The sequence below is a fragment of the Candoia aspera genome, chromosome 2 (assembly GCF_035149785.1).
Source record: "Candoia aspera isolate rCanAsp1 chromosome 2, rCanAsp1.hap2, whole genome shotgun sequence".
Lineage (NCBI taxonomy): Eukaryota > Metazoa > Chordata > Lepidosauria > Squamata > Boidae > Candoia > Candoia aspera.
In genome coordinates this window covers 121,134,947-121,162,134 of record NC_086154.1, presented here as the reverse complement: position 1 = coordinate 121,162,134, position 27,188 = coordinate 121,134,947, and the positions used below count along the sequence as shown (strand labels likewise).

Genomic DNA, 27,188 nt, shown 5'->3' with positions numbered 1-27,188 from the left:
TGTACGCAGTAGCCAGATGTTGGGACAAATTTACTGATACACTTCTGGCACTTTCAAAATGGAACCCTTAAAGCCAAATAACTTCCAGCCCAGATCTTCCTCAGAGCTTTCTCCATTTTGAGAACTTTATTCAAAGGAGGGGATGATAAGGAGAGCCTTAGAGGACATTGCAGCCTTGTAACTAGTAGATAGGCCTAAACATGTGGACCTGCAGGATAGAAAAAAGAGGGGAAGGATGTTTCCTCCCTCACCCCCCCCCCTTTTGCTTCTTTAATTAATTTGGCCCTTGAGTCATTTGCTGGACTCTATCTTGAGATAAACAGATCTAAATTTCTGTCTTGAAAGCTTTTGAAATGTTCATAAGAATGGGGAATTCTAATATCAAAAGATGGCCTTTGAAAACAGACCAAGTTTCTTACAAGCAAGGGAGGAAGATCTTCAGTGTTGTATAAACTGTTGTTACAATTTACAAGGCAGGCACTCTTATTTAGAGGAAACCACTAGAAAACTACAGTACATCTTCCTTTTGGTCAGAGGTATTTATGATGGGCATTGGCTAAAAATTACACAGCAGCAGAATTGTGAAGAATCCTTTATTTAAAAATTGTTCTGGTCTCCATTAGTTAACTGTATCAACAAAGTAATTTACCTGTATTTTAAAAAAATGGAGAAATTGATTAAATAAGTGTTTAACATTTAAAGTATTTTCTTAAGATTAAAAATATATTTATGCCTGTCCCCAAACTATACTTTTGGGGGCCTTTGAATAGTTTGGTTGCTGCCTTTGTATAGTTGTTGCTGCTGATATTTTTTAAAAGTTCTTACATTTAAAAAAAAGTTCAATGTTTTATTGATAAGTATGTTAAATAATTTTTTAAAAACTTGATACAGTTATAAAACCCCTTGTGATTGCTGATTCTTGGCAACCTCTAAGGCTTACGGTCACATTTTGAAAATTACTTGATGGGAAACTCACATGCATAAGTAATGGTTTTTTAAAAGAGCTATATTTTTGAAGTGTACAGTCAAATAAATGTATTAATTTCCAAACTCCCTTAATACAAAATTTTATTTTAAAAAATCAGTCCAGTTCAGCCTTTCTTTTCTGGGTGAATTAATGCATTTTTCCTATATAGGTATTCATAGGGAAAAAAGGTATATTTGCTGTGATTTCTATATCAGTGAATTTAAGTGCACATCAGATTATTTTCTTGCTCTGATTTTTTTTTTAAATTTCACAGGCCACCTAGAGATTTGGATTCTAAAGCTTGCATTAATATTGGAGACAAGGTATGGTGAAAATAAAATACAGTGGGTGTATCTGCTTGTGTGCTTGTTGCGGGGACTAAGAAGGAAATTAATGAAGAAGTGAATAGAGATGAACATGGCAGTCCTATAAGTCAGTCAGTCTCTCTCTCTCTGTATGTAATTTAATTTCTGAGTTGTGTTATTTTATCTATTATATCCTTCATCTGCTTAAACCAACATTCAAAAAGGTTTAACGTTTTACAATGAGGGGGGGTACTCTTATAGGCGCTGAATTAACTTTCCTCTAAGAGCTTCAGAGTAAAGTGTGTTTTCTTCCCTTTTACCTGCTGTCTGAAGAAATTACTCTGTTTTTACTTCCTTTTACCAGGGAGCATTGCAGGGTATCCAGCATTTCTTTGACAGGAATGAGGCTGTCCATTTTTTTAATGCCTGTGCTTACAGTTAATAGTTACTTTAATGTCTTGTCCATTTGTAGGTAGGTAGATCCACCATCCTAGTAGCAGTTTCTGCAAAACTGAATTAGATCCATTGGTCTATTGGTAATAAAAGCTGTAGAATAAAAGGGCCTTTTCCCTTCTCAATGAAAAGCTATAATGGGAACTATAATTACCTCAGAGCTAAAGATGAGGAAGGGAATCAGATGCGTTGGAAAGACTGAGAGGACAAATGTCTGAACTGAGCTGGGGTGTGGAAGAGGGATGAGGATGAGCCAGTATCCTTTTGGAGATAATGTCCCCTGTGCCAACCATTCTCTAATCCAGTGCAAGAAATAAAACCTGTGGGCAGGATTAGGCAGACAGAAGCAAAATTATTTAATGTGGGAAAATTGTTTAATTCTTTCCCTTTAGAGAAACAGGGTCCAAAAAAATGGAGAGTTTAGCAGCCTATTGCTTTGGCTGAATTGGAATGGAGAGCTGCCGTTTAACTCCTGATTTTGTTTTCCTGACTTTATTCTTCACAGAACTTCGAAGTTAAAGCTGATGACCTGGAGCCGATATCAGAATTAGGACGTGGTGCATATGGGGTGGTAGAGATGATGCGACATATGCCCAGCGGCCAAATAATGGCAGTGAAGGTAGAGTGAGATTCTCTCTTGGTATGCATTAACCATCCAAATTCACCCCAGCCATTCTTCAGGATTTTGAAACAGCAAAACGCTGAACAGTACTAGCCAAGGGGGATGAGATCAGGCCAAATTGTGAACTGCAAGGAACAAATGTAAAGGTCAAGTGTCATTCAGTTTTGAAAGCCCCAAGTAAGTAGAGTCTGGGTCATTTGTACACCGGTGAATCAAACGTTATTTAGATCCATGCACATGCAATCATTCATAAAATTGGATCCAGCATCTGCATTATGTTCCATACGTCCTGTTTCCGTATTAAAAATCAAATGTTTCTTTATACTCTTTCTCCCTTCTGTAATCGACTGTCACACAGGAATGGGCTTTAGAAATGATTTGTGTTTTTTTCGTCACCAATTAACATGTAACTATTATTGTGTTGGCTTTTTCTAAGCATTTGGCTGCTTCTGTTGGAAATAGAATGCAGGTATAGATGCTTCTTAGTTTGACTCAAGAGTTCTGTAATATTTAATTTTTATCTAGAATGAATTGAATCTCTCGGTGCTGATTCTTTCAAAATGTGGGAGGTTTGTGTGTGTACACACATACAGGTAGTCCTTGCTTAATGATGGTAGTTGGGACTGGAATTTCCATTGCTAAGTGAAGCAGTCGTAAAGCATGATGTCACATGACTACATCACTTAGCAGCAGCAATCCTCATTGCTTTTGTTAAGTGAGGAGCATGGGTCATTAACGGACTGTGACTTGTGATTTCCTGTGGCTTCCCACAAGCAAAGTCAATGGGGAAGCTGGCAAGAAGTTGCACCTTCCAGCCACAACAAGCCTTTCCTTAGGCAGCATGCAAGCAGGCTGGAAGTGAGTGCTACAGAGTGCAGGCAGCGGGGTGGGTGCTATGGCCCAGTGTGAGTGCCTGGGGCCTGCTGGCCTACCCAGGGGCTCCTTGGGAGAAAAAACGGCGGGAGCTACTTACTGGAGTGACTTGTGATTTCCTGTTGGTTTCCCCATTGACTTTGCTTATGGGAAGCCAGCAGGAAGTCACGGTCACATGAGGTCCTCCCTTAAAGACTCACAGGATTCTGTGAAGGCTGCAACTTTGGAGACCAGTTGTAAGTCCTCCTTGTTCAGTGCCATTGAAAGGTTGCTGAATGAGTGATTGTAACTTGAGGACTACCTGTATGTATACACACACGCGCATGCAGACACGCACACAACACACAGACATGAGAGTGCTGTACTTGCATCTCCTTTCAACTTGGGTTGTATCAGTAGAGTCAGAAATATATGAGCTGGAATATGGAAATAAGAATAGATCTTGTTTGTATGAATTTTGGCTATGCTCAGATAATTGAAGAAATACAGGTAGTCCTCACTTAACAACCATTTGTCTTGCGACTGTTCGAAGTTACGACAACGCTGAACGAATGGTAGTTACGACTGGTCCTCCAAGTTATGGCTGTTGCAGCACCCCTGCAGTCATGTGATCAAAATTTGGGTGCTTGGCAGCCTGATCTCATTTACGATCACAGCATGTGCTTCAACTCCCCCCACCTGCCTGTCTCCCCCATTCCTGCCATTTTGGCCACCCTGCACTCCCCTGCTATCACCTCCCCCTGCAGCCCCTTGCTGCCCCGGCTAATCTTTGCCATCTTCTTCCTTCCACTGCTGATGAGGCGCAAAGGCCTTGCAAGGTGTCGCAGATGGCCAACAGCTGCCTCAGTCAGGTTGCACCTAGTCAGCAATGGGAGGAAGAAGACAGTGGAGGTCAGCTGGGAGCGGAAGGGGTAGGCAGTGGTGGAGTGCAGGGCAGCCAAAAGGGTAGAGATGGAGGGATGATAGGTAGGTGGGGGGAGTTGAAGCAGAGGTGAGCGCAGCAGGGCAGGAGAAGTATGAGGTCCTTGCCTTACAACGGCATGGTCCTTGCCTAACAACCACAACTAGGGCTACTGGAACTGCTGCCGCTAAGCTGTGTGGTCACATGGTGTTTCACCTAACAAGCACTTTGCTTAGCAATGGAATTCCGGTCCCAATTAGGGCCATTAAGTGAGTACTACCTGTAAGTTTTTTATGTTCTGGTCTTTCCTTGTCACACCTAGTTTCATTGTAAAAGCCTCAGATTAACCACAGTTGGAACATGCTAAGATCCTAAACCAACTTAAGACCTTGGTTTAAAGTTCAGGCATACAAGGATAGAGAGAGAGGTGGGCTGTGTGGTAGGGTGAAAGGATGTAATTTACAAAAAAAAAAAAAAAAAAATCTTCCGACTGGCCTAGATCTTCTACTTAGTACATCAGATCTTTGTAATGTGCCTTTAAAATCAGTTTATTTATTTATATACTCACATTCAACAATACTCAGGTTTTACTATGGGTATTATAACCATTGAATATCATTATAGCCATTGAACATCAACATATTTTTTGCTTTAATAAGAAAAGCGACAAACATAATAAAAATGTGAATTAGTATGATTTCAGTATAAATATTTTAAATAACTAATGTTCAAGTTAGGTAATCACCCATGCAGATCATATAATTAGATCATTTCATTCCATACTGTGATGATGATTACTGTTTGTTTATGTCAAGTACTAGCAAACTATATTTCATAAAGTCCCATAAAACATATGACTTTTATAACTAAGTTTCCTTTTTTTAAAAAAATCTGTCAGTGGATGGTCCAAATTAACATTTTGGGACTGATTGCCATCTGAATAAAGATAAGCAATATTTTAAACGTGAAATTTTAAATCAGAATGAGGAAAAATATTGTGTCACCTTTCCACTGAATTCAAACACTTGAAAAAGAGTTTCCTGTATATGTTGATGGTAGATTCTACTGAAACTGATTAGCATACAAAATATAATTGATTATGACTTGCTCACTTCCTTTCTAAAAGCTGTGAAAATGGTAAGGTATGCCTTTGGGGAACAGACTAGAACTTGTTTTTAAGGCAATTACAAGAGTATTAAGCATAAATATTCCATGGTTTCATCCATGGAGCAGTTACTATCTTACTCTCTGTTTCAGAGTGCCAAACTGCATATCAGTTGCATTAGGTACAGATTCCAGTTACTTTGGCAACTAGTCTAATACAAATATATTACTTAATCCAAGTTACTGCTAAACCATGATTTGATCCCTTAATATTTTGGTAATACCTAAGAAATAAACAGGAAAAGCTAAACTGGTGCAGGAGTAAGCAAAAAAGCATATCAGACCAGTGGTTTCTGACCTTTTCCAGCATAGGTATAAAAGTACTTAAAAGTTAATCTGTGTCTTTGTTATATCTTGAACAATTACCAATTAATAAAAAAAAGAAAAATATTTTGGTAATACCCAACTATACAGTAAAATCATGGTTTAGCTTGCTGAGAAAATCTCTATGCCTATGGAAGACATAGAATGATGTCAGCAAGACTTGCTTGTCCCCTGTGAGCAGAGAGGCTGGAGAAGTATGAAAGCCCACTCAACTGAGGTATGCATAGCAAGGATTCAGTAGCTAACCCTAGATACACACATGCACACATGCTTCTGTTGCTGCCATGAAAATGAATGGCAGAATCCTGACAGACTGCATCAGAAATGCCATGCATGCAAGGAGCACTGTTGGATTGTGGCAGGTGAAAAATGCACTACTTAAACCTGGTCGTTTTTCTGTGGTCATTGTTCACCAAATGCTCTGCCATTGTAGTCTTGTTGATGATAGAAGACCCAAGAAAGCAAGAAAATAAAAATAAAATAAAATAGGGAGAAAGACAGAAAGGACTTCTGTAATAACAATCATCCTTTGCCCTTCTATAGCACCTCACATCCGAGGATCTCACAGTGCTCCCCAGACATAAATTACGCCTGTGAGGTAGGTAAGCGTTATTATCCCCATTTCACAAAGGCACGAAGAGGCTTTAAAAAAAGTTTCCTATATGACCTCTGATTTGAGTGCCTATTATGGGACACTTGTAGCCTAAGCTTATGTCTATCCACTCAGTAGTAAGTTATACCGGATTTCAAAGAAGCTCCCCTGGGGTAAGTGTGCTGAGGACTGCAGCCTCCTTGTTCAAGGCCATAAAAGCACTGAGTTTTGTCAAAAGGTGCTAGAACCCAGGGATTAAAGACTCCCAAATCTCTGTGTTGGCTGGCTTGAACTTTTGTGGCTGCCATCTTTAAAATAACCTAATTTGGACATTTTCTGCTTCTGATGGGTGGGCCAGCAGGTATTTGTTTCTCCTTGTCCAGCAGTAAAAGAGATGAATCACCGTAGAAAAAGAACTAGTTAAATTTGCTTGGTAAAATGAGCCAAATTCCTAGGTTTGCTGATGTAACCCTACCGCTATGAAAACAGCACTGGCTGCCAGTTAGTTTTGGGGTGCAATTGACAGGTTAGTTATCGTCTTAAGCACCTATATGGTTGATGGCCTGGACATGTCTGAAACTATCTCTTCAGTTGATTCTGCCCATCCAGTAAGATCAGGAAGAGAAAGTTTGCATCTGGTAACAGAAGGGTCCCTCTCTTGAGGGAATGTCATCATCTTGATTTTTCGAGCTTTTGTGACTGCCAGGTTCTTGGCTGATAAATTATCCATGATTGAGAATAAGAAGAGTCAACATTTAAACTGGCTGTGTTTTTTCCAGCGAATCCGAGCAACAGTGAATAGCCAGGAACAGAAGAGGTTATTGATGGACTTGGACATTTCTATGAGAACAGTAGACTGTCACTTCACTGTCACGTTCTATGGTGCACTGTTTCGAGAGGTATGTCTTACGACCTCCTCACACCTTATCTAGGACATAGAAAACTATAGTAGATTAACTGCATGTGCATTTAGCCTTGGAGTGGGCAACCTACAGTCCTAGGGTAATATGCATGTTTCCAGCTAATTTCAAAAGACTTCTGCAAGAGATCAGTTCAGGCTTCCCAACCCTTCTCAATAATTGCTGCTTGAGAAAGAGAAAGAAGAGGCATGTCAAAAAGGAAGAGAAAGGAGTCCAGAAAAACAGTGGGTGCCTCACCCATTTTTGGCTTTTTACTCACCTACTTCTTGTATCAACCCTGTCCACTGTGTGGCTCCCACAGATTACTCTTGAGGAACTATAGTTCATGGTGGAAAAAAATAGATTACCTCCTCTGATGTAGCCTGATATTTTTTTGTTGTGACTGACAGTGGGCTGTTCCTGGTTTTGCCCTTCATTTGACAACTGATTGGATCTGGAACCAAATAATGCATGAATTTTAGTTACTCAAATAAATTGTGTTGCATCCTACTTAGTGTGTCTTACAACAACCAAAATACTGCTGTGTGTAATTACTCAAGATTATTCAAAGGCTCACTCCTTTAGCTCAGTTAATGGTCACACCCCCTGCCCCCCCAGTCTTGGCGGTCTTCCCACCCCACTGTTACTTTATGCTGACGATACTACCAGTCCTTTTTGGTTCGAGAGTGGGCTTACAAAGATACTTGGAGGCATTTTATAATTATTGTCATCATAACTCACCATTGACTTCTCTAAATCAAAGGTGATTGTATTTGCCAAAAGATGGCATTCAGTGAGATGGTTCATGGGTAGTACAGAAATTGAACAAGTTAAAACTTTTAAATATCTTGCACTACATTTAGTTATAATCTTTCTTGGGTAACTCACTGTAATAAGATAATTCATTTGGCCAATTGTTCAGCTGCCCAAATTAAACCATTTTATTTTACAAGAGGTAACCAATTTGCACCTGCCGCGATTAGAATTTTTAAAGCCAAATCTCTCTCCCAAATACGGTATGGTATTCCCGTCTGGCTAAGAGTCTTTAACTCCAAAGTAGAGGGTATTCAGGCATCCTTTCTGAGGCAGCTTTTAGGGGCTCCTACTTGCGTCTCTTATCCCACAATTTGCTTAGAAACCGGCCAACGCTTAATTGAAACTAGAGCTTGGATAATAACAATTGAATATTGGCTTAGAGTTTTATTCAGAGCTGCTCCTCGAAGTCTGTCATCGTATCTTAAAAAAGAGAACTATACTTTGCTTTGGACTCGACATACTATGTCCAAGCTCAGGCAAGTTGGGATTGCAACTGAGGATTTATATCTCTCGGATGAAACTATGTATTTAGTATTATTCAACAGAGATTTTTGGACTTAGAATATCATGAACTCAGACCAGCTCAACCTCGTGTCTGTTCACCTGCTACGCTTGGTAGAGAAAATCATCTGGCAAGATGGTGCATTATTTGCATGATCTCGTGGTGCCACCTCAGCGCAGGGCCTTCTTCCTGGCCAGAGGAAATGCTTTTCCTTCCGAGGACTCTTCGGAAGGCACAAACGCACTCCCGTCCACGAGAGGCTCCGTCTCTGTGGCAGTCCGGATACAATCCATCACGTCGTTTCTGACTGCTGCTTACTTGTGTCTCTTCCGCACGAATTACTCTCAAAACCGTTACGGGGTAAATACCCGTTAAACGCTGCAAATACTGTATCATCTTGCCAATACCTACTGAGTGATGCTGTATCTGAAACCCCCTGAATTGTTGCCAAGTTCCTAGAGGAAGTGCTTAAAAGGAGACGTAACCAAATTTTTCAATGAATATGGCTCTTTCTTTGTGACTCTCATGATACGTTAACGCCTTTTGTTTTTTATTGCTTTTATAATGCCAATAAAGGTTTGACTGATATTCAAAGGGAGTTTGTACCTTCTTGTGAAAAAAGATGGGCTGCTTTAATAACTAGCAGAGCTCTCTGCTGGTCCAGAGCATTTCTTTAAATCATTTGCAAATTGTGCACAGCCAGTTGTTGGAGTAAAACCCCAGTAGACAAATCAGTTGATACAAAATATCTTCAGTATATACAAAAACAAGCACAGATAGAAAGTTTTGAACAGGAGGGTTTACTGTAATAAGTAACAACAGCAGAAAAATTCATTTGACCTAGAAGATGAAAAGCTTGCTGGAATAGTATGTGTTTTCATCAAACCGTGAAAAACAGCAAAGGAGGTATTAGAGGGATGTGTAGTCACTTTTTATGCACTGTCATTGTGGGAATCATCTCACTAAAGAAGAGTTAGGCTTTTGGCATCTCTGCAAGACATTAGTTGGGCAGCATTAAACGTGGTCATGTTAGTTTATCAGACTACAATGCTAGACTTTTAAAATAGCAGGGTGCGGTGTTACTAACAAAATCTTAACAAAAAACTTGGCTGCCAGAATTTGAAAATGGCACAAGCGTATCTTACATCCTTTTTAGAAACAATCAGTTAAACAGTGGTTTAAAATTTTAACTTCTCTCTAGTTTAACTTTATTGAACTGACAAGCAGCTTGTAAATGATTTGTTTTCTCTTCGTATAGTGTCTAATTTCTGGTGTCTTTTCTCCACACCTCTGTTGCCCATTGTTTCAGTCAGTCAGTCAGTTAAAAAAAAATCACATTCTACAAAACAGGAAAAGAACCTTTAATACCAATATTCTAGGTCTGGTTTTTTTTTGTTTTGTTTTGGCAGGAAAGAATAATTGTAGAAACTGATTTCTTGTTTCCCTTTTCTTATTGTATAGATTGGAATATGTTTATGTAACTATGATGGAATTAACATGGGCCAGAATAATCCTTCAGAGAACTGTTAACGGTTTGCTTAGCAAACGTGTCCTCTTCCTTAGGGAAGTTTAACTTTTGATGATCTGGTGTTTTCTGAGTTCCAGAAAGGGTCAATGTTGAAATTGCTTTTTTAAAATAAATTGTTCAGAAAGTGGCAGACATAACTTGCCACTTAGATGGGAAGTTTAAGATTGCAGAGATTCAAGCTGTATTTCTCCAAATCCTTGCCCTGAAATTCCAGCACCTGCAGGTCACCCGAAAGGCTGCCGTGTGTGGTAGGAGGCCTTCTTAAGACTCTAATGCAAATTAACAAGAAAGCTCTAAAAGGCAGTACATATATGCTTTGGTAAGTATATGTGTTGGTGGCAGATGCTGGTCAAAGCTCACAGTCACTTACGTGTTCCCCCTTCACCCTTCTAGGGAGATGTGTGGATTTGTATGGAATTGATGGACACCTCGCTGGACAAATTCTACAAGCAAGTCATTGACAGAGGCTTGACGATTCCTGAGGATATCCTAGGAAAAATAGCTGTCTCAGTAAGTGCTGTACCTTTTAAAAATTGTAATCCTCTTCCAAAAGGGATTTAACATCTTTCCCAGCTTTGTAGATCACTTTTATTAAGGAATAGAATCTTAGAAGGAGCTAGAGAAAGTAAATACAAGTAGTCCTCACTTACCAACAGTAATTGGGACCGGGAACTCCATCTTTAAGCAACACTGTTGTAAGTCAAAAAACCACATGACCATGCTGTTTAGCAACAGCAGTTCCAGCAGTCCTGGTTGCTGTCGTTAAGCAAGGACCTCAAGTGACTGCGACTTCTGACTTCCTGCCAGCTTCCCTGTTGAATTTGCTTGTGGAAGCCAGCAGGGAAAGTTGCAAATCATGATCACATGACTGCAGGGACACTGCACTGGCCATAAATACAAGGTAACTACCACTCGTTCAGTGGCATCATAAGTTCTAATGGTCACTGAACAAGTGGTCATTAAATGAGGACCACCTGTATGGTGCTTTTGAAGGGATTGCTTCTGATAATTAATTGGCTAGTTATTGAAGATAAAATTTGGTTCAGGCTTACTCTGCCTGCTTCAGGCATGACCCACTTTGGTTCAAATCCAAGGCAGAATCTTGGTGCAGAAAATTGTCTGCCAGGTATTAGATAAGCTATGCAAGGTTTTCTGCATTAAATACCTTGACATTCTGAGACTTTTTTTAAAAAAAGGGTTGTCTGTAATTTGTTTATTTTGGGGCAGAGTTTCATGAAATTCGAAGGCATCCCTATTTGTTTTGTAAAACTAAAAAATAAAGTCCAAACCTAAAAAAACTACCCCCCCAAAAAAAACTAAAACAAAAAGGATTGTGTTTATGTTTTCCTTAGTTGACTCCAGTTGAGGTTCTAATTATACCTTTTCCAAAAGCACTGTGGCTGAAAGTGAAAAAGAAAGCTCTAGGTTGGAAGCTAGACTGTCAGTCACAGAGCTATACTTCCTCCTTTCCTTTCCTCATACCTCTAAGTTGCTTGGAGGGAAATGTAATTATTTGGTTCTACTAGTCTATCTGTCTGCAGTCTGCAGCCTCTTAAACCCTTGCGGCAGGAAAACAGTTTTGGGTGCAGCCTGGTAGGCTTTGAGTCAGTTCACAGACAATCTGCCTCATTTTAGAAAAAAACTCGGAATCACTTGAAAATGGTCTGCATAGAAAGCAGATGCACAGAATTATTAGGTAGCTACATTTCCCTAAAAGTGTCCTGGAATAGATTAATGGAAGTAGTGGCAGTATTTTTGATAATGGTGGTAGGGGAGATACTGTTCTCATAAATGGGAAGAGTGAGCTCAGGACCAAATTAGATATAACAAAAATCTGTTTAACCTTTTGACATTTTTTTGTGTTTATACAGAAAGGTAGCTGACGATAGGGGCTGCATATTTTATTGCAACCGTGATCATGAGAGAGGGGAATTTAACTTTTTACCTATCAGCCATGCTTTGTAACCAACACTCCCCTCATTGCCCAGTTCTTTCTTTTCTGCAGGTGAAAAATAAATACACGGATCCTTACTGTAACAATACTGGATCCAATAGGAGGCCTGGAATTCCAGTTGGAAAATTTTCTCCATAAAGATGCAGAAAAGTTGGGTAGATTCTGACTCTTGGAAAAAGGGCTCATTGTATCAACCTTTAGTTTGACCATGCTGCTAAGGGTGTTTGGAAGAACAATGGGTATCATGAATCATGTTTTATCACCCTGGTATTAGACTGCAGGCTCAGCATTCTCCTGCCTGTTAATTACCACGATGCCCAACCCTAGACTGTCTCTACCTGAGGTTAAGTGTTGAAAGGAGGGTGAACTTGTGGCCTGGACTCTGGAGAAAGGAGTGCAGTAATAAATATTTCTGCTTCAGCAGCTACAGCTCATTCTTGTTTGTCTTGGTTGTGTGTTTCAGATTGTAAAAGCGTTAGAACACCTACATAGTAAACTCTCTGTAATTCACCGAGGTAAGTATGAGCTGTGTGGAATTCTCTCACATGTTTCTCAGCTCTAAAAGTGGTGGCAGGGCATTGTGTTCAAAGATCTGTGTTAAGATTACTTTAAAACATTGCTGGGCAACCCAGAACACACAGCCGTTTGCGTCTCCCCCCTTTTTTTCTTTTTTCCCCAATGCTGCTTAGATCATGCCATTAACATTCAGCTCTGAAATGCCATGGTTTTTGCTTGATTGTTTTAAAGAAGCAAAATCTTCCATTGAAATGCCTTGAGTTTAAAGCAAACAATAAAGAAAAGCCCTAGCCAAACATTTTGACATGTCATTGCAGCCCTAGGGCCCTGAGCAGTAGTGCTTTTGCATAATAGTAGCTTCCTGTTTTCCCAGATTTTTTTTTAACTTAAAGCCTTTGGGTAGACAATGGAATGCCATACTGTTATTTCAAGGTGATTAGTTTGTATTTATCATTTGGAATAAAGGTTCTTTACCTTGCTTGTCTGTAGTGCTTTATCCCAGAAAGACTCACCAGAGGTTCAGGGGGACCGTCCTCAGCAGCAGCAGTTGGGCTATAGCAGAGAGCAACTAAAATCGGGCCAAGTTTCTTCTGATTTAGGGACAAACTGGTCCATCTGACTTGAGCAATCAGTAGTACAATTAAAATGCTACATGTTGTCCTCTAGATGGCAACTGGGAATCCTGCCTCACTGCATTTCATATACAAGTATAAAGTCTATCATCTCTCACTATCCAAGATGGAGATAATTTCATTGCCATAGCTTGATGAGTTGCATAGTTACCAAATCAAGAGCCAACTTTGGTTTCAAAGCTCTGTGAAATGTTCCCTTGCCTTAGTGCTAATCAAGGGTTCTGTCTGTCTATGAATCTTTGGCTAGGTTTCACAATAATGTGGTGGACCTTTTTCATATATTGTGCTAAACTGTAGGAAATACACTTACTTGCACCTGCTATCTTCTCCTTCTGAAAGCTGTAGTGGATGGTGAATCCAAAATGGGTAGATTAAACTTAATGATTGTCGTGATCTTGAACAAGTGGTTATACACAAGCAAACCAGTGTTGTAGATTCACTACACAGAGGGAGGAGGCCTCAAGCATGTTCATGATGTTATTTATTTATTGTTTTAAAATAATAACAAAAAAACCCACAAATAATTATAGTGCAGATATATGCATTCTCAAAAGAAGAAACAATGCATAAAAAGTGCTTTTAAAAAAGTGAAAAAATCCAACAGAAAAAAACCCAAAGTATATCATTATAACAGTTACAATTCTATATATACTTATCTAATGTAAATATTATTCAAGTACATATATATTTATTTCTGATACATTTATATAACTATCATTCATCTTTTACCTACTGTATTTTGTATAAATGAGTTCCATATTTCATTATATTTGCCCATACAAAGTCTACATCTAGGCAATCCGCTCATAGGTGGCAAGTGTAAACAGGTCTTCAATCCATTGAGTGAATGCGGTCATACGTTTATCTTTCCAATGCTGCAGTATCAGTCTTTTGGCCATAGGGCACAGAGAATCCATTTAAGTTGTCCAGTTGTCAATTTCCATGTAATTCAAGAGAATATTATCCTCTGAAAATTTTAATTTTTGTTGCAGTCATATTTATATAATTTCACTGCTTTCCTCTAAAATTTAGTTAAGTATAGGACATTGTAAAAACATGTGTTTTACAGAAGCATTATCCCTATTGTATCTCCAACAAAATGCTGTTTTAGACCTTTTCTATTCAATCATAGTAGAGTCCAATACATTATAAATACTATTTTTATTGTATAAGTTGTAGTTTGAGGTTTGCTGACACGCTTGGTATAGAAGTTAAGACACTTTCCCACTTTCTAGCCAATATAGGAACTTCTAATTTTTTATTCCATTCATTTCTTAGTATTTGCATATCAAATTGATTTATTGATAAATATCTATAAAAACTAATAGTAGGTTTTTTAGTTTTAAAGGATTTAACAAGTTGTTCTAGTATCTCAGGTGTCTCCAAAGCTGAAAATGCTACTGGTCCAAACCAAGTTGTTAGCAAATGTAGCTGTAAATATTGCCATTGGGTTACATCTGATAGATACTTATCTCTTAACACAGCATATGTTAACAATTCATCGTCATCATCTATCGGTTGGTTCAAAGTCAACATCCCTGCTTTCATCCAATTTTTCCATATCATCATCTTTTTCCCAAGTTGGGTTTACCCATAAAGCCAATTTAGCATGGGAAAAGAGGTCAAATCTTCTTTTAATATACATTACATTCTATAACTTCTAACTGATCTCAAGCATGTTCATGATGTTCATACAGGTAGCCCTTACTTACTGACTGCATTGTTTAGCTCGAAGTTACAGTAGTGTAAAAAACATAGTGTTGTGACCAATCCTTTTATTTATGACTGTTGCAGTGTCCTGCAGTCGTGTGATTGCCATTCACGTGCTTCACAACCAGCTTGTGACAAGCAGAGTTAATAGAGAAGGCAGAAGTAAAATCGTACGCTGCAGTCACATGATGTTTTGCTTAGTGGCTACAGCACTTTGCTTAATGACCAAAGGCGATGTGAGGTTATAAGCCTGTTGTGGTCACATGATTTTCTGCTTAGTGACCACAGCTCTTAGTGACTGAGTTGCTGGTCCCAATTGTGGTTGCTAAGCGAGGACTACCTGTATTACCATGTACTGTAGCTTAGCATGACGTGTGACATTTGTTAGTGCATATTAGAGGGCCACCGTACAGAGTGTTTAAGAAGTTGGATTAGGAGTGAGGAGACCCAGGTTCTAGTCCATCCTCAGCCATTGAAACTCCCTGGCTGACTTTGGGCTAGTCTCTCAGCCTAACCTACTGTACTTCATAGGGGTGGTGTTGTGGGGAAAAGTATGAGTGAGTGTTATATATGCCACCTTGAGCTCCTGAATGAAAGGCAAGATATAAATCAGTCAAATCAATCAATCAATCAAATAAATAAATATCAGTGTTGAACCATGATTCAGTTTTGCTCGATGGAGGGAAGGAACTTGGAAAGAAAGTATGTCTTCTCAGTGTTAATTTCTAGGGTTTCCATCATACATAGCTAGAAGCATTTGCGCTTCTGTTTGACCTCCATTAGTTTTTCCTCAACATAAATTAATAGCAGAATTAGTGGTTGGAATAAATGCCAATCTTAGACTATAGCCTAAGGAAAAATACAGGATTTTTTTTCTTTGTGTTTTCTGGATCCTTTTATTTTGAACTGGCTAATAAATAAATGGTATATTGCTTTGGGTGCCCTCTGCTGGTAACAACCAATGTTTGACTTCTTCCCTTTTTACCATAATCTGCAACAAGAAAAAAAGAAAAGAAGTGTTTACAAGAAATGACATTCCACTATAATTTATTTTGCAGATGTCAAGCCCTCCAATGTACTGATTAATACACAGGGACAGGTGAAAATGTGTGACTTTGGAATTAGTGGGTACCTCGTTGATTCTGTGGCTAAGACAATGGATGCTGGTTGCAAACCTTATATGGCAGTAAGTGCAATGAATCGTAAAACCTTCAGGGCAAACTGTGTCACTTCACTTTTTATGCACACAGTGGCAGGTTTTTGCTTTGTTTTATTACATTTCAGTGTGTGTGTGTGTATATATTCTACCTTTCTAACATATTCAAGGTTGCCTTCCATTTGAATAGCAAAAAAACACCATAGCAACAGCAGAAATATCAGAAAAACTAGAAAGCAGTAAAAGAATAAAGGTCTAAAGATTAAACTTGGTGAAAACTTGTTAGAATGACATTGTGCTTACCTTGTAAAATGAAGCAACAATGGAGTAGCTGTTCTGCTCTAGGGTGCCATGACTGGAAAGATTGTGTCTCGAATCAGTCTACCATACTCTGTCAACAGGAGGATCTGAAATAGATGATTTTAGAGAATCAGGCCTCCTAACACCCATTTCCGGCCAGTGAGGTTGACCACGTTCATAATTACCTGGTTCAGAATACAATTTTCCCCAGCTTGTAATGTTAAGATGTGTTACAACTAAATATCATTATCTTGAGTTCTTCTACAGTGAACTTCTAAATGTATACTGTGACAAACATGACACCAACAACAACCTTGGTCCCATGCCATCTAATCAGTTTTCACACCAGCACTGAAATTGGAGACATGGGAAGGAATTACTTGGGAGTGTTTATTCCCCACTCTCCAAAACTAGGAAGAAGACTGGGAATTATTTAGAACCATCATAGACACAGAGTTTGCAAAACACGTTAAACCATTCTGGCTGGCTAATGTGCTGCTTTCCTGCCATACATCCAGCCATATGATCCTTTGTTGGTTTCAAATTCAGGTAAGCGCTAACTGCGGCTGATGATCGCTCTAGGTTTAGATGGTACACTTAACTGTATAGAAGCTGCTGCAGTAAGAACAGTGGGGGTAAAGAGGCAACACACACACTCACTTTAAGCAGGAAGAGCAATTTAATGTATTAGTCAAACCACAATCTGAGCTTTGACTATGCACAGACAAGCTGACACATTTCCCAGCCTTGCCTTTTCAGAGTCAGTAAAACAGCTGGGTTGGAACTCTTTGGGCCTTTTCTTTGGGGAAACTTGAACATAGGAGAGCGAGTGCTATGTTCCATCATGTCATGGTGCTCTGTGTGCCTTTAAAGCCCCAAAGAGCAAGTTCATTTAATGTTTATTCCCCCGCCCAATTTTTTCCTCAGGTTAGACTGGCTCAGATGAGAGTGTTGGACTCTGTTGCAGTACAGTGCAATAGGTGCCTTTGGGTAGTAGTGTGGCACTTTCCCAGCCTTCCTGAAGGGAATATCTGTGGTTAGGCATGTACATTAACAGTTCACATGGGGACTGGTAATTACAGCTTCTGCCATGGCAATTAAGGTCAGCCAAAAATGGTTGAAACCTGATAGTCTAAAACACAGGACATGTGCAATCTGCAGTGCATACTTAATTGGAAATAAACTCTCTTGAACCTCTTAGTAAACATGTATCTGAGAGTGCCATGAGACATGGACACTAATTATAGTTTAGACAAAGTTGAACAAACATGTCCAAAGGATGCTGATTTTTTGAAGAATTTAGAGAACTAAGAGCAAACTTGGAGAATCTCATAGTCCTTGGGAACAAGGAAGTTGTATAGCCCACTAGCTTGTCTGAGGAAACAAGGAAGCAATCTGATCTGAGTAAGCTGTAGCTTAGAGGAAAGTACTATTACTTACTTACAATACTGTTTTGTAAGTCTTCTACTTTCCATTTTCTTGATTTCCTTATATGTTCTTAAGAACGTCCCTCCCGACACATTAATATTAAATGCACATGATGATGCCTTTACTACTAGAATTATAGTACTGTATAAGTGCCTAGTTCATTTCGTGTTGAAATATATGTACTTCCCTACATTTGCCTATAGATTCCTGTCCCTTTGCTGGAACTCTCAGCTTGCATACACTGAGCCACCTATGGACTGAGCAGAAATGAAATTGTCCGTTACTGTCTCAGCTTCTTTCTATAGGTCAAGCATGGGTGGTCATGCCATCTTAATACTGTAATAAACAGACCAAAATTATATGCAAATCTGCAAGGATCTTCTCCATAATAATAGAGCAAAATGTATAAACCTGTCAGGGAGGATGTTCTGCTGAGAAATTTACCAAGCCTCCAGGGCTTTGGAATACTAAGGCTGGTGTTTTGACTGCCATCTGTGATTTCTTCTCCTTTGAGGAGTCTTTGCAAGCTGCTGCTTTTTTGTATCAGCAATATGTGAATTTTGGCTTTGAAAGGCCTGCATGCTATTCCCTTGAGGAGGAAAACAGCATTTTTGGTTGCCTTTTCTTGGAAATACTCTCAAACTGGAGAACATACATGATAGGAGTTGTGCTACATGTTTTGTTAAGGTTGGCACCAGCCTCAAACCAAAAGCAAGGTTCTCACAGAGCCTTTGTTAACAAGATTTATTGAACTGAAACTAATTAGGGTACAAGAATTTCAAGAACTGATCATTACTCATATCTCCTGAAATTTCATAGAGTGGAGACTTACTCCCCTTTTTCTTAATGACCTTTGCATAAAGTGGTGAAGAGGCAGACATCTTTGCAGATGATGGAAGACTTTCCATCTATCTTTACCAAACAATCCTCTGAATCTTTATCAGGCTGTGAATAGACCTGTACTTCAGGCTTTGTTCACACAACACTTTACCCAGCCAGCCACTACACCAGTCATTGTTTTGTACCAGTCATTCTGGCAGCTCTCTGTCACATTAACTGGTCAAAAACCATGAGTTGGGGAGTGCCGAATCTTACCTACTTCTTCCAGGAAATGCCTGGTATCTAATGTGCCTTTCTATCAAGAACCATCTGACAAAGCTTTATTATATTGGCCAGTCAGACATTAGTGGGCATGGCTTGGGTCCTTTTGACCATTCAGTGCTAAGGAGGCTTGTTCTGTGGTTGCCAGGACTTCGTCAATGAGTTCTGTCATGGACTGCACTTTCTAATTGGCCCATTGCCAGTATGGGCCAATCACTACTTCTCAAGTACATGAACAGATGATATCCTCTTCCTCGCACTCCCAGCCAATTACAAATGCACCTCACACCTATTTTTTCCAACTGCAATTCAAAACTTTTTTTAATAACCAACCCAGACTGGAATTTCTGAAGAACAGTATGGGAGAGAAGTAGCTTAGGCTACAGTGCAAAATTGCACTTTATCTTCAACTTCTTTTTGAAAACTGATTAGGCAGGGCTTTAGAACTGCCCTATTTTTGACTGGATTGTGGTGTTGCTACAACTCTGCTGATTAGAAAGGGGTACAAACTGCTGTTTATAACTAACCTGGTTATTGTAAAACTAACCCTCTCCTGTCCTTTGCTGACTAGGTTGTAGTACAACTTGGTTACCTTGCCTTTGACTCTAAGCTTATTGTATAGACCCGGGTCTAGTTTAACTTGATCTAAAAACAATTTGGGCTGTGTGTATGTTACTTTTCTCATACGCATACCAGAGGTAGGGCATTCTTTCATTCTCCAAATGAAAACTTAAAGCTGTTATATATCAATTTGATTTCTTCTCTTTTTTCTACTCCCCATTCAAGCCTGAAAGAATCAACCCGGAACTAAACCAAAAGGGATACAGCGTAAAATCTGATATTTGGAGTCTGGGGATTACAATGGTAAGAATACGTTACTGAGGAATGATACAGGGATTAATTTTACCATTAATTAATTAATTAATTCTGTTCCACCTATTTTTGCAACTCAAAATTCTTGGTCATCTGGAATGGGTTTAACAGTGTTTAAAATAATGAGGCCTATAGCCTTTCTGGTTTAAAATGTGTGGGTTCACAAAGGGGGAAGTTGTATTGAAGATTCTTGAGTGAATTGATGGTGTTCTGTTGGCAAGTTCCTGTAAAGGAATTTAGAGCTGACCCTGGGGAAGGTATGAGAGAACCATTAAGGGGGGAAGGAGAGTAAGCTTTTAAGGAGGGACCTGAGCTTTTAAGAGATTACATAGTCCTGAGAAAGAGGGAAGTGTGAGAAAGAAACTCAAAATAACCCCACCTTGATTTTGTTGAGTATAAAATGGGACAGAGAGAAACTTGAAGAGGTTTTCAAGACTGATATCAGCTCTTCAAGAAGAAACAGACACAATAGGGGTTCAGGGAATGCTACTTTATTGTTGTATGGTACAACAGAACCTTGAAAATCTGTTTCTCTCTGTCCCATTTTATACCAAACAAAATCAAGGTGATGTTATTTTGCGTTTCTTTCTCATACTTCCTTCTACCCTGGACTGTATAATCTCTTGTCCAAGTTCCTCCCTTCCTTTCTCCTTTAATGGCTTCTCATGCTTTCCCCAAGGTCAGCTCTAGATCCCTTTATGGTCATCTGTCAATCCCCAGTTTTTTACATACTTCTAAAGAAGGTCAACGGAGGCAAGTAACCAGCCTTTCAGGAAGATTTGGCTGGCTTTATTGATCTGCTAATTAAAAAATGCCTGGTTAGCTTCTGAGATTACCCCTCTTCCCAGAGCAGTTTGAATTCAGCTGCCTACATAAAGATGATGCTTGGTTTGTTTTTATTTTGCTTTGCTTTGCTTGCTTGCTTGTTTTTGAAATCTTGGGAAGGTTGAACTGTGAAATACCGCTGCCTGATTTGTGCATTTTAATTGATTTCAAGTGGTCTTTCCCCTATTGCTCTCCTGCTCTCTTTTTGCAAAAGGATTTGATTTTCTGTGCAAAAGCCAGATTTTCTTTCGTATCAAGTCATGAAATAGGAGTGAAAGAATAAACAGTGACGTAACTTTCAGTGAAGCCTAGTCAGAAAAAAGCAAACCTTTTCAGGGTCAGAATTTACAAAGGACTATATTAGCCATAAGAGTGGCAGCCTAATTTATAAACTAGTCATGAGTTGGTCCATTTGGTTGGCAAAGAGTTTATTGATTTAAATTTGGAATAGGCTTTTTATACCTTCTTCAGAAATGGAAGAATCCTAGCAGTTGCACCTGTGGTCCTCATTGTCCTGCATTGCTTGTAATGAATGTTGAAAAACTAGGTAGTAACATACATGTGTTGCGTGTCTGCAAATAGAAAGAAATCCCCTGTAGCTATCCGTCACAAAGCCTGTTCCACTGGCACCATGCCTGCAGGAGGGAAATATGCATTCAGGCTGAACGTTAAGGTTTCTGCTGGCAAGTCAGAATAACTATCTTGGGAATTATTAGTCGCCTTTTGTTGCAATAGCAAAGGGAGAAAAGCACACTCTCCCCTGGCACCCTGCGTCTTCTAGAGAAGCTCTGGGTACGTGGCACAAACCAGAAGAACTAGCCTCACGTATTTCAAAGCTGCAGCTTTGAAATATTCCCAGAGACATGCTGTCTCCAGAGACTTGCACAGGCTGTGCCTCAGAGGCACCAAACCAGCCCAGTGTTTCCAAGGAAAAATGGAAGAGGGAGGGGGAGAAGCACAGCCTCCTGCGGAAGAGGATCATAAAAATGAAATTGGGTGTAATTTCAGCTACTGGCCTGCAGGTGGCAGCATACAACAACTTTGGATTGAGTGTGTGTTTTTCTGGCCCCCTTTTCAGTATTTTCCTTTAGGTTGGCAAAGGAAGAGGGGGAGGGAAGAGTCACAGGAAGTTGTATTGATATCTCCCTGTCTTTCCTTTTGTACCTAGATTGAATTAGCAATCCTGCGGTTTCCATATGACTCCTGGGGGACACCGTTCCAGCAGCTCAAACAGGTAGTGGAAGAACCGTCACCACAGCTCCCTGCAGACAAGTTCTCAGCTGAGTTTGTTGACTTTACCTCACAGTGGTAAGAACGTTCTCCCTGAATCATGGAGAAGTCAGCTCTTGCTGCATTAACCTTTGAATTTGCTCACATATTACTTGGGGGGGGGTATGCAGGTGTACACTGATGGGCAGACCAGAACAAATGCAACTTAAAATCAGGCAATTGCTTCCAAAATGCACTGGAAGTGAAGACGATGCCTAGACTGTATCTAAAATGAGTTATTTCTCACAAAAGGGACTTGGGCAAGGAAAAAGAACCCAGTTGCTTATGAATTGCTCCCTACCTACTGCCAATAAACCTCTCAGTACGAATATTGGAATAAGCTGCAATAGCTGTTCAGGAGGGTAGTAAACACATAATTTGAATCTCAGCTACATGCATTCTTGTTTTTCAGTCCTGCAACGCTTATCCTTTAAAAAATGAAATGTGAATTAAAATATTTTCGGACACAACAGTAATGGTCTCTGCTGCTGAAGCTAACGTTTATTGAACATAACTAGTTCTAATAACCAAACTTAAGTTTCTTTTGTGTCCCTTTCCTTTTTCTCTGTCCTTTACCGTGTCTTGAGTTGTAAACTGTAATGTTCGTGGGGCTGTGATCACATTTGTTAACATATTTTTTTGTAAAGCTCTGGCTTTATGTTATGTGATGGGTTGGATATTATTTTTGAATAAGAACAATTAGGCACCCACATAGCTGTCTCGGGTCCTACACTTTTCTCTTTAAAAACAAAGCTGAAAGGTGGGTGGGCTAATTGCTTTTGCAGTTCTGCTCAGATCTCCAGAAGTCACAACACTGCACACCTGTCCATCCCACTGGGCTGAGTTTCTCCCAGGACCAGAGCTATGAAGAAGGGAAGGGCTTTCCTTTCTTCCAGATGCCCAGTTGCAGCTGTAACATCATAGAATCATTATTATACCTTTTAACAGCTCTCCCCATAAACGTGCCTTACTTTTTTTTTTCTTTCCAACCCAGGGTTGGAAATCAATTATGCTAAGGGCTCTGTCTGTCCATCAGCAGGATACCTCTTTGCAAACAGAACAGAGTGCAACCAAATTTGTAAGGGGAAGGCAACAAAAGAAAGATTTTGTTCGAAAATGGCTGGACCTGCTGGGGGACTGTGAAAAACAATAAAAATTCCCAATGTAGTTGTGCAGCAATTTGGAACCCTGCTGAGTGCTTATTTCTATCCCCACTTTCTAGGTGACCCAGTTTAGCATTTGCACCCTGTCCTTTGCTTTCCTGTGCAGACATACACACTCAGACCCAACCCAAGGAAAGAGCAAAAAACCAGGATCAACACATATGCACCTGCCCTCAAAGACACATACAAACAAACAACTGAAGAAAATACAGACACCTCCCATGGCTGCTATTAGTGGAACAGAATGGAACATGTTAGTGGAACATGAAAAAATTCCATGCTTTCCATCTCTCCCTCCCTTGTTATTTTTATTGAACTATATGTTCATCTGAAGTATACCTAGCAGATATTTCTAATGAGCTTATTGTTTGCTGTGTTGACACTTGCTCTGATACAGGTTTTAAAACCGGAAACCACAGTATATAAAAAAAAGCTTGCATGGGGCAGAAACCCACGTTTCATAAAAAATTATTAAAGTAATGAATACTGAGTGTTCATTCTGAATTGCTTCTAACCCTGCAATAAGCATTGCCATAAATAAATAAGCAAGCAAGCAAGCAAAGGAAAAACATAAATTCTGTGGGATGCAAAATCTCGAACTTAACAGTGTTTCAGTGCTGTTTCTAGCATAGCAGAGATTCCAGTATCCTTAAGCTTGGGTGTCGTACAAAATCTTCCATTAATTTCCTTGTTTGCCAAGGGTAAAATTGTCCCCAGCAAGAATCAGTAGTTAAGAGCGAGTTCAGGGTGGATCAGCCTGGCATTAATGGGAAGGATGTAACTAGGCAGAACATCTGAGTGCCAATCTCTATGGCCCGTGATCAGTGCCGATACCTAGTGAATGCTGGGGTTTAAGCTCAATGGACCAGAGTTTAGGAAAAAGGAAATATTACAAGGCAAAAAACCAACTTAATTGGAGATAGTTTGAGGTGAGAAACACAAAAAACAGAGAAAAGTCTACAAATGTTAAGATGGAGTGGGGACGAGATTAAAACAACAGGAGAAAGAACAACAAAGGGAAGTAGAAGACACGGAGAGAAAGAAATAGAAGTTGGTTTCTTATACCAAAACTAGTTATATTTTTTAATTTCCCAGTGAGAGGAAAAAGCATTGGTGAAAGAGAAAGTTGGGTTAAATCTGTTGCGGTAAAATGATGAGCTGGCCTATCTAACTTGGGCTTCTTCTGAAATTATTCTGATTATCACATTCCTCCCTAGAGTTGTATGTTGATTTGTTAATACTGGTATTTCTGTAGCTTGTTTTCTGTTTAGAGCTGTTGGATTTGTTGTAATTATTTTTTGCAGACACTTTTATTCTCATAAAACTCTTGTATTTTTTAAATACATGTTCTCTGAGCCTAAACAAAATATGTGCTTTGCCCAGAATGACAGTACTTTGCAAAACCTCTGAATAATGAGGTGGCCACAATAAGATTGGAAGGATGGTGGGTCTTAATGATATTTTCCTCTTGACCTTGAAAAGTGACAGATAAGAATGCTTTGCTTAAAAATCAGATTATATATTACACCCAGTGTTTGCAAATAATTCTAAAAAAAGAAAGGTAAGGAAGAAAATTATTCCAGACTGGGTGTTTTTTGGAAGTGGGATTTTTTTTTAGTGGACATTCATCCATGGCTATTAAAGAATCACCCTGAAGTTTTCTATAGAAGTAATCCCATTGTTTTCAAAACAGGCAGAAGCCCTCAAAGGAAATGGGCAAGGTACGTATGTAAGATTGTCCTTTACGCAAACTGGCTTTACTTCCACTGCCTTCTTCCTGAGCTAACACATGTGTGTCTCCGTGAACTTTTCCTAAAGGACTATTTACATTGGCTTTCAGGAAATGTCACGTTGACCTCCCAGAAGATTGTGGAGGAACTAAGATGGTCTGTCGGAGTTCTGAGCCATTTTTTGGGTGGGCATGATACCCTCGGAAATAGAATTGTGGTGGGAGATGGGGCCAAGGAATCAAATCGTTGTAAAGAAAGCAATGTAGTTCTTTCATTTCTGAAGTTGGCCCAGAAGGGTGACATTAAATGGAATTCTGCTCTTTTATTTTGTCAAACAGTACTTGGCAGTATTCCTAGTGTTGCTTTGGAGGCATTTATATCTATTTGGGAGCGTTCATCTGGAACTGCAGTGCTGCCCTCTCCCTGAGAATGGAAAAATATAAGCCTGATGGCTAGTTTTTCTATAATATATCTCAATTCAGTTCAAAGTCGTTAGTAATATGGATGGTGGTTGCCCAAATTTTTGTCTCCTGCTATGAAAGGCAGTAATGTATCCAACTTAGTTTTGCTGTATTTCTTTTTCTTTGTTTATCTTTGTTCAGACCAATCATTTCCAGCCTGTATTCTGGGGCCTACTAAAAGTCTGTGAGATTGCTGCAGATTTAGTACGAGCATCAAAATAAAACATCTGGCGAGATGTCTAGATCTCACAAAGTGTTGCCATTATCATTTGAAATCTCACGAAATTTAAGACAGGAACATCAAAGTCTCATGAGATTTGGTGATTTTACAAAATGTATTTATTTATTCAAATTTTATTACTGCCCATCTCCCCCAAAAGAGGGACTCTGGGTGGCTTTTTGCAGCCTTTTAATAATAAAATAAAATAAAATAAAAAGGTTCCCACAGACACTATCAGGGATTGGCATTTCCCCTGAAGCCCACTAACAGTGTGTTGCCAACCACTGGCTTATCTTGTGGACTTAAAAAGCTTTCTGTGATACTGTAGCAGTGCAGATTAAAAAGAAAGATTGGGGTCCATTTATTAAGACTACCTTCTCCAGCCTAGCACTCTCCAAATGTTTTAAGCCTATAACTCTCAAAATTCCCATCCAGCTGGGAGTTCTGAGAATTGGGACATCTGAGGGTGCCAGGTTATAGATGACTGATTAGGCACATTCGCCCCCTTTTTCTACCCTAAATAACTTGTAAAATAAAGATATCAGCGAAGCCCTTCTGGCTTGAACAAGGATGAGTGTTGGGTTTAGAGTTCGGATTGGGGTTCCTAATAGGAGGTTAAAATCAATAAATAGTTTCTGTATTATCCAGTGCCATAAACTCTGAATGAGGTTGGGACAGCATCAGCCATGGTTCGATAACAGGAGAACGATCCAGTTTTCCCTCCCCTTCCAGAGGGTCTTGGTGGCACACAAGGATGAAGAGCCAGGGTGAATCTTGGCATGTTTGGCAGTAATAGGTTACAGGAGCCATTGGAACAATGCATTGTGGTAATTAACAGTACAACAGAAAGGCAAGTACCCTTGCCTAGTTATTTATATGTTCTTCAGCATCTAATATAGGGAGGTTTACCATGAAAAGCTTACTTGTGTAAACGATGAGGTACAAGACAAGAATCATTTCCATAAGTCTATGTGTCCAGCAGACTTCTTCTCTCTATATACCTCCATCATCCCTGATTGTTGGTTATGCTTATGGAAACTGACAGGAGTTGTAGGGTTCAGATTGGGAAAAACTGATTGAGGTTCCCATAGAAAGAATTTTCCTGAAAATTCACTTTGAATCAGACTTGTATGCAAAGGCAGCTTGTATACTGTAGTTTAGGTATGATACACAGTTTCTTCAACTTCAGCATCACCAGGAGGTAGAGGTGAGCATTGTGCATCTGTTGGAGTTTCCAACTCCATTTCTGATTCTTCCCCTGTCGTATTCAGTTCATTTTGTAATCTGAGTAGAGCTAAAGCATAGAAATTTGAAGCTAAATCCTTGTTAAAGAGGAAACATGGTTGCCACTTCACCTACCTGAGCATTCATCTATGCTAAATGCTACTGCCTCCTGGAAAAGATTTATTCTGTAAGAATGCACTTACTTAAAAAGAACAACAAAAAGGACTTTCATCCTTATTGAAAGTCAACAGTACAGGGCATTTTGTGAAACATCCATTCTATTGATCATTCATTAGGCAGGTCCCTTGAGTTAAATGTTGTCATCTGGAGGGACCTAGGAGGCACACCTTCTCCACAGCTGCCCCTGCCCTGTTGGACACCCTCCCCCCTGAGATCTGGCAGGCTCACCCCTAAGCACTGGGCTTGGGTGAGGCTGGACCCCTGCAAATGTATGGGGGAGTGTTGTCTTTGGAGTGCCATAAGATGTAGTTTTCGTATTAGTATTCTTGTTTTCTTTTACTGTTTTATTGTTGCTGTGAGCCACTCAGGGTTATTTTAGGTAAGATGGGCGACCATGTAAACCTTTTAAATAAATGAAATAAGGTTTTTTTTTTTAACCACATACACTATATTCCCCAGATTGCCTGCATTTTCAGTGGGCTCCTATATTTCCTCTTGCC

At 39.5% G+C, this 27,188-nt stretch overlaps 1 protein-coding gene across 1 annotated transcript in view; it reads left to right on the top strand.

Annotated features, from left to right (window-relative positions):
• Positions 1-27,188, top strand: part of MAP2K6 (mitogen-activated protein kinase kinase 6) — a 98,161-nt gene that overhangs the window by 59,379 nt on the left and 11,594 nt on the right. The window contains exons 3-10 of the mRNA XM_063293444.1: positions 1,242-1,290; positions 2,231-2,344; positions 6,981-7,100; positions 10,340-10,456; positions 12,364-12,415; positions 15,817-15,944; positions 19,530-19,607; positions 21,610-21,749. Coding sequence (XP_063149514.1) covers positions 1,242-1,290; positions 2,231-2,344; positions 6,981-7,100; positions 10,340-10,456; positions 12,364-12,415; positions 15,817-15,944; positions 19,530-19,607; positions 21,610-21,749 — 798 coding nt within the window. The remainder of the gene's footprint in view (positions 1-1,241; positions 1,291-2,230; positions 2,345-6,980; positions 7,101-10,339; positions 10,457-12,363; positions 12,416-15,816; positions 15,945-19,529; positions 19,608-21,609; positions 21,750-27,188) is intronic.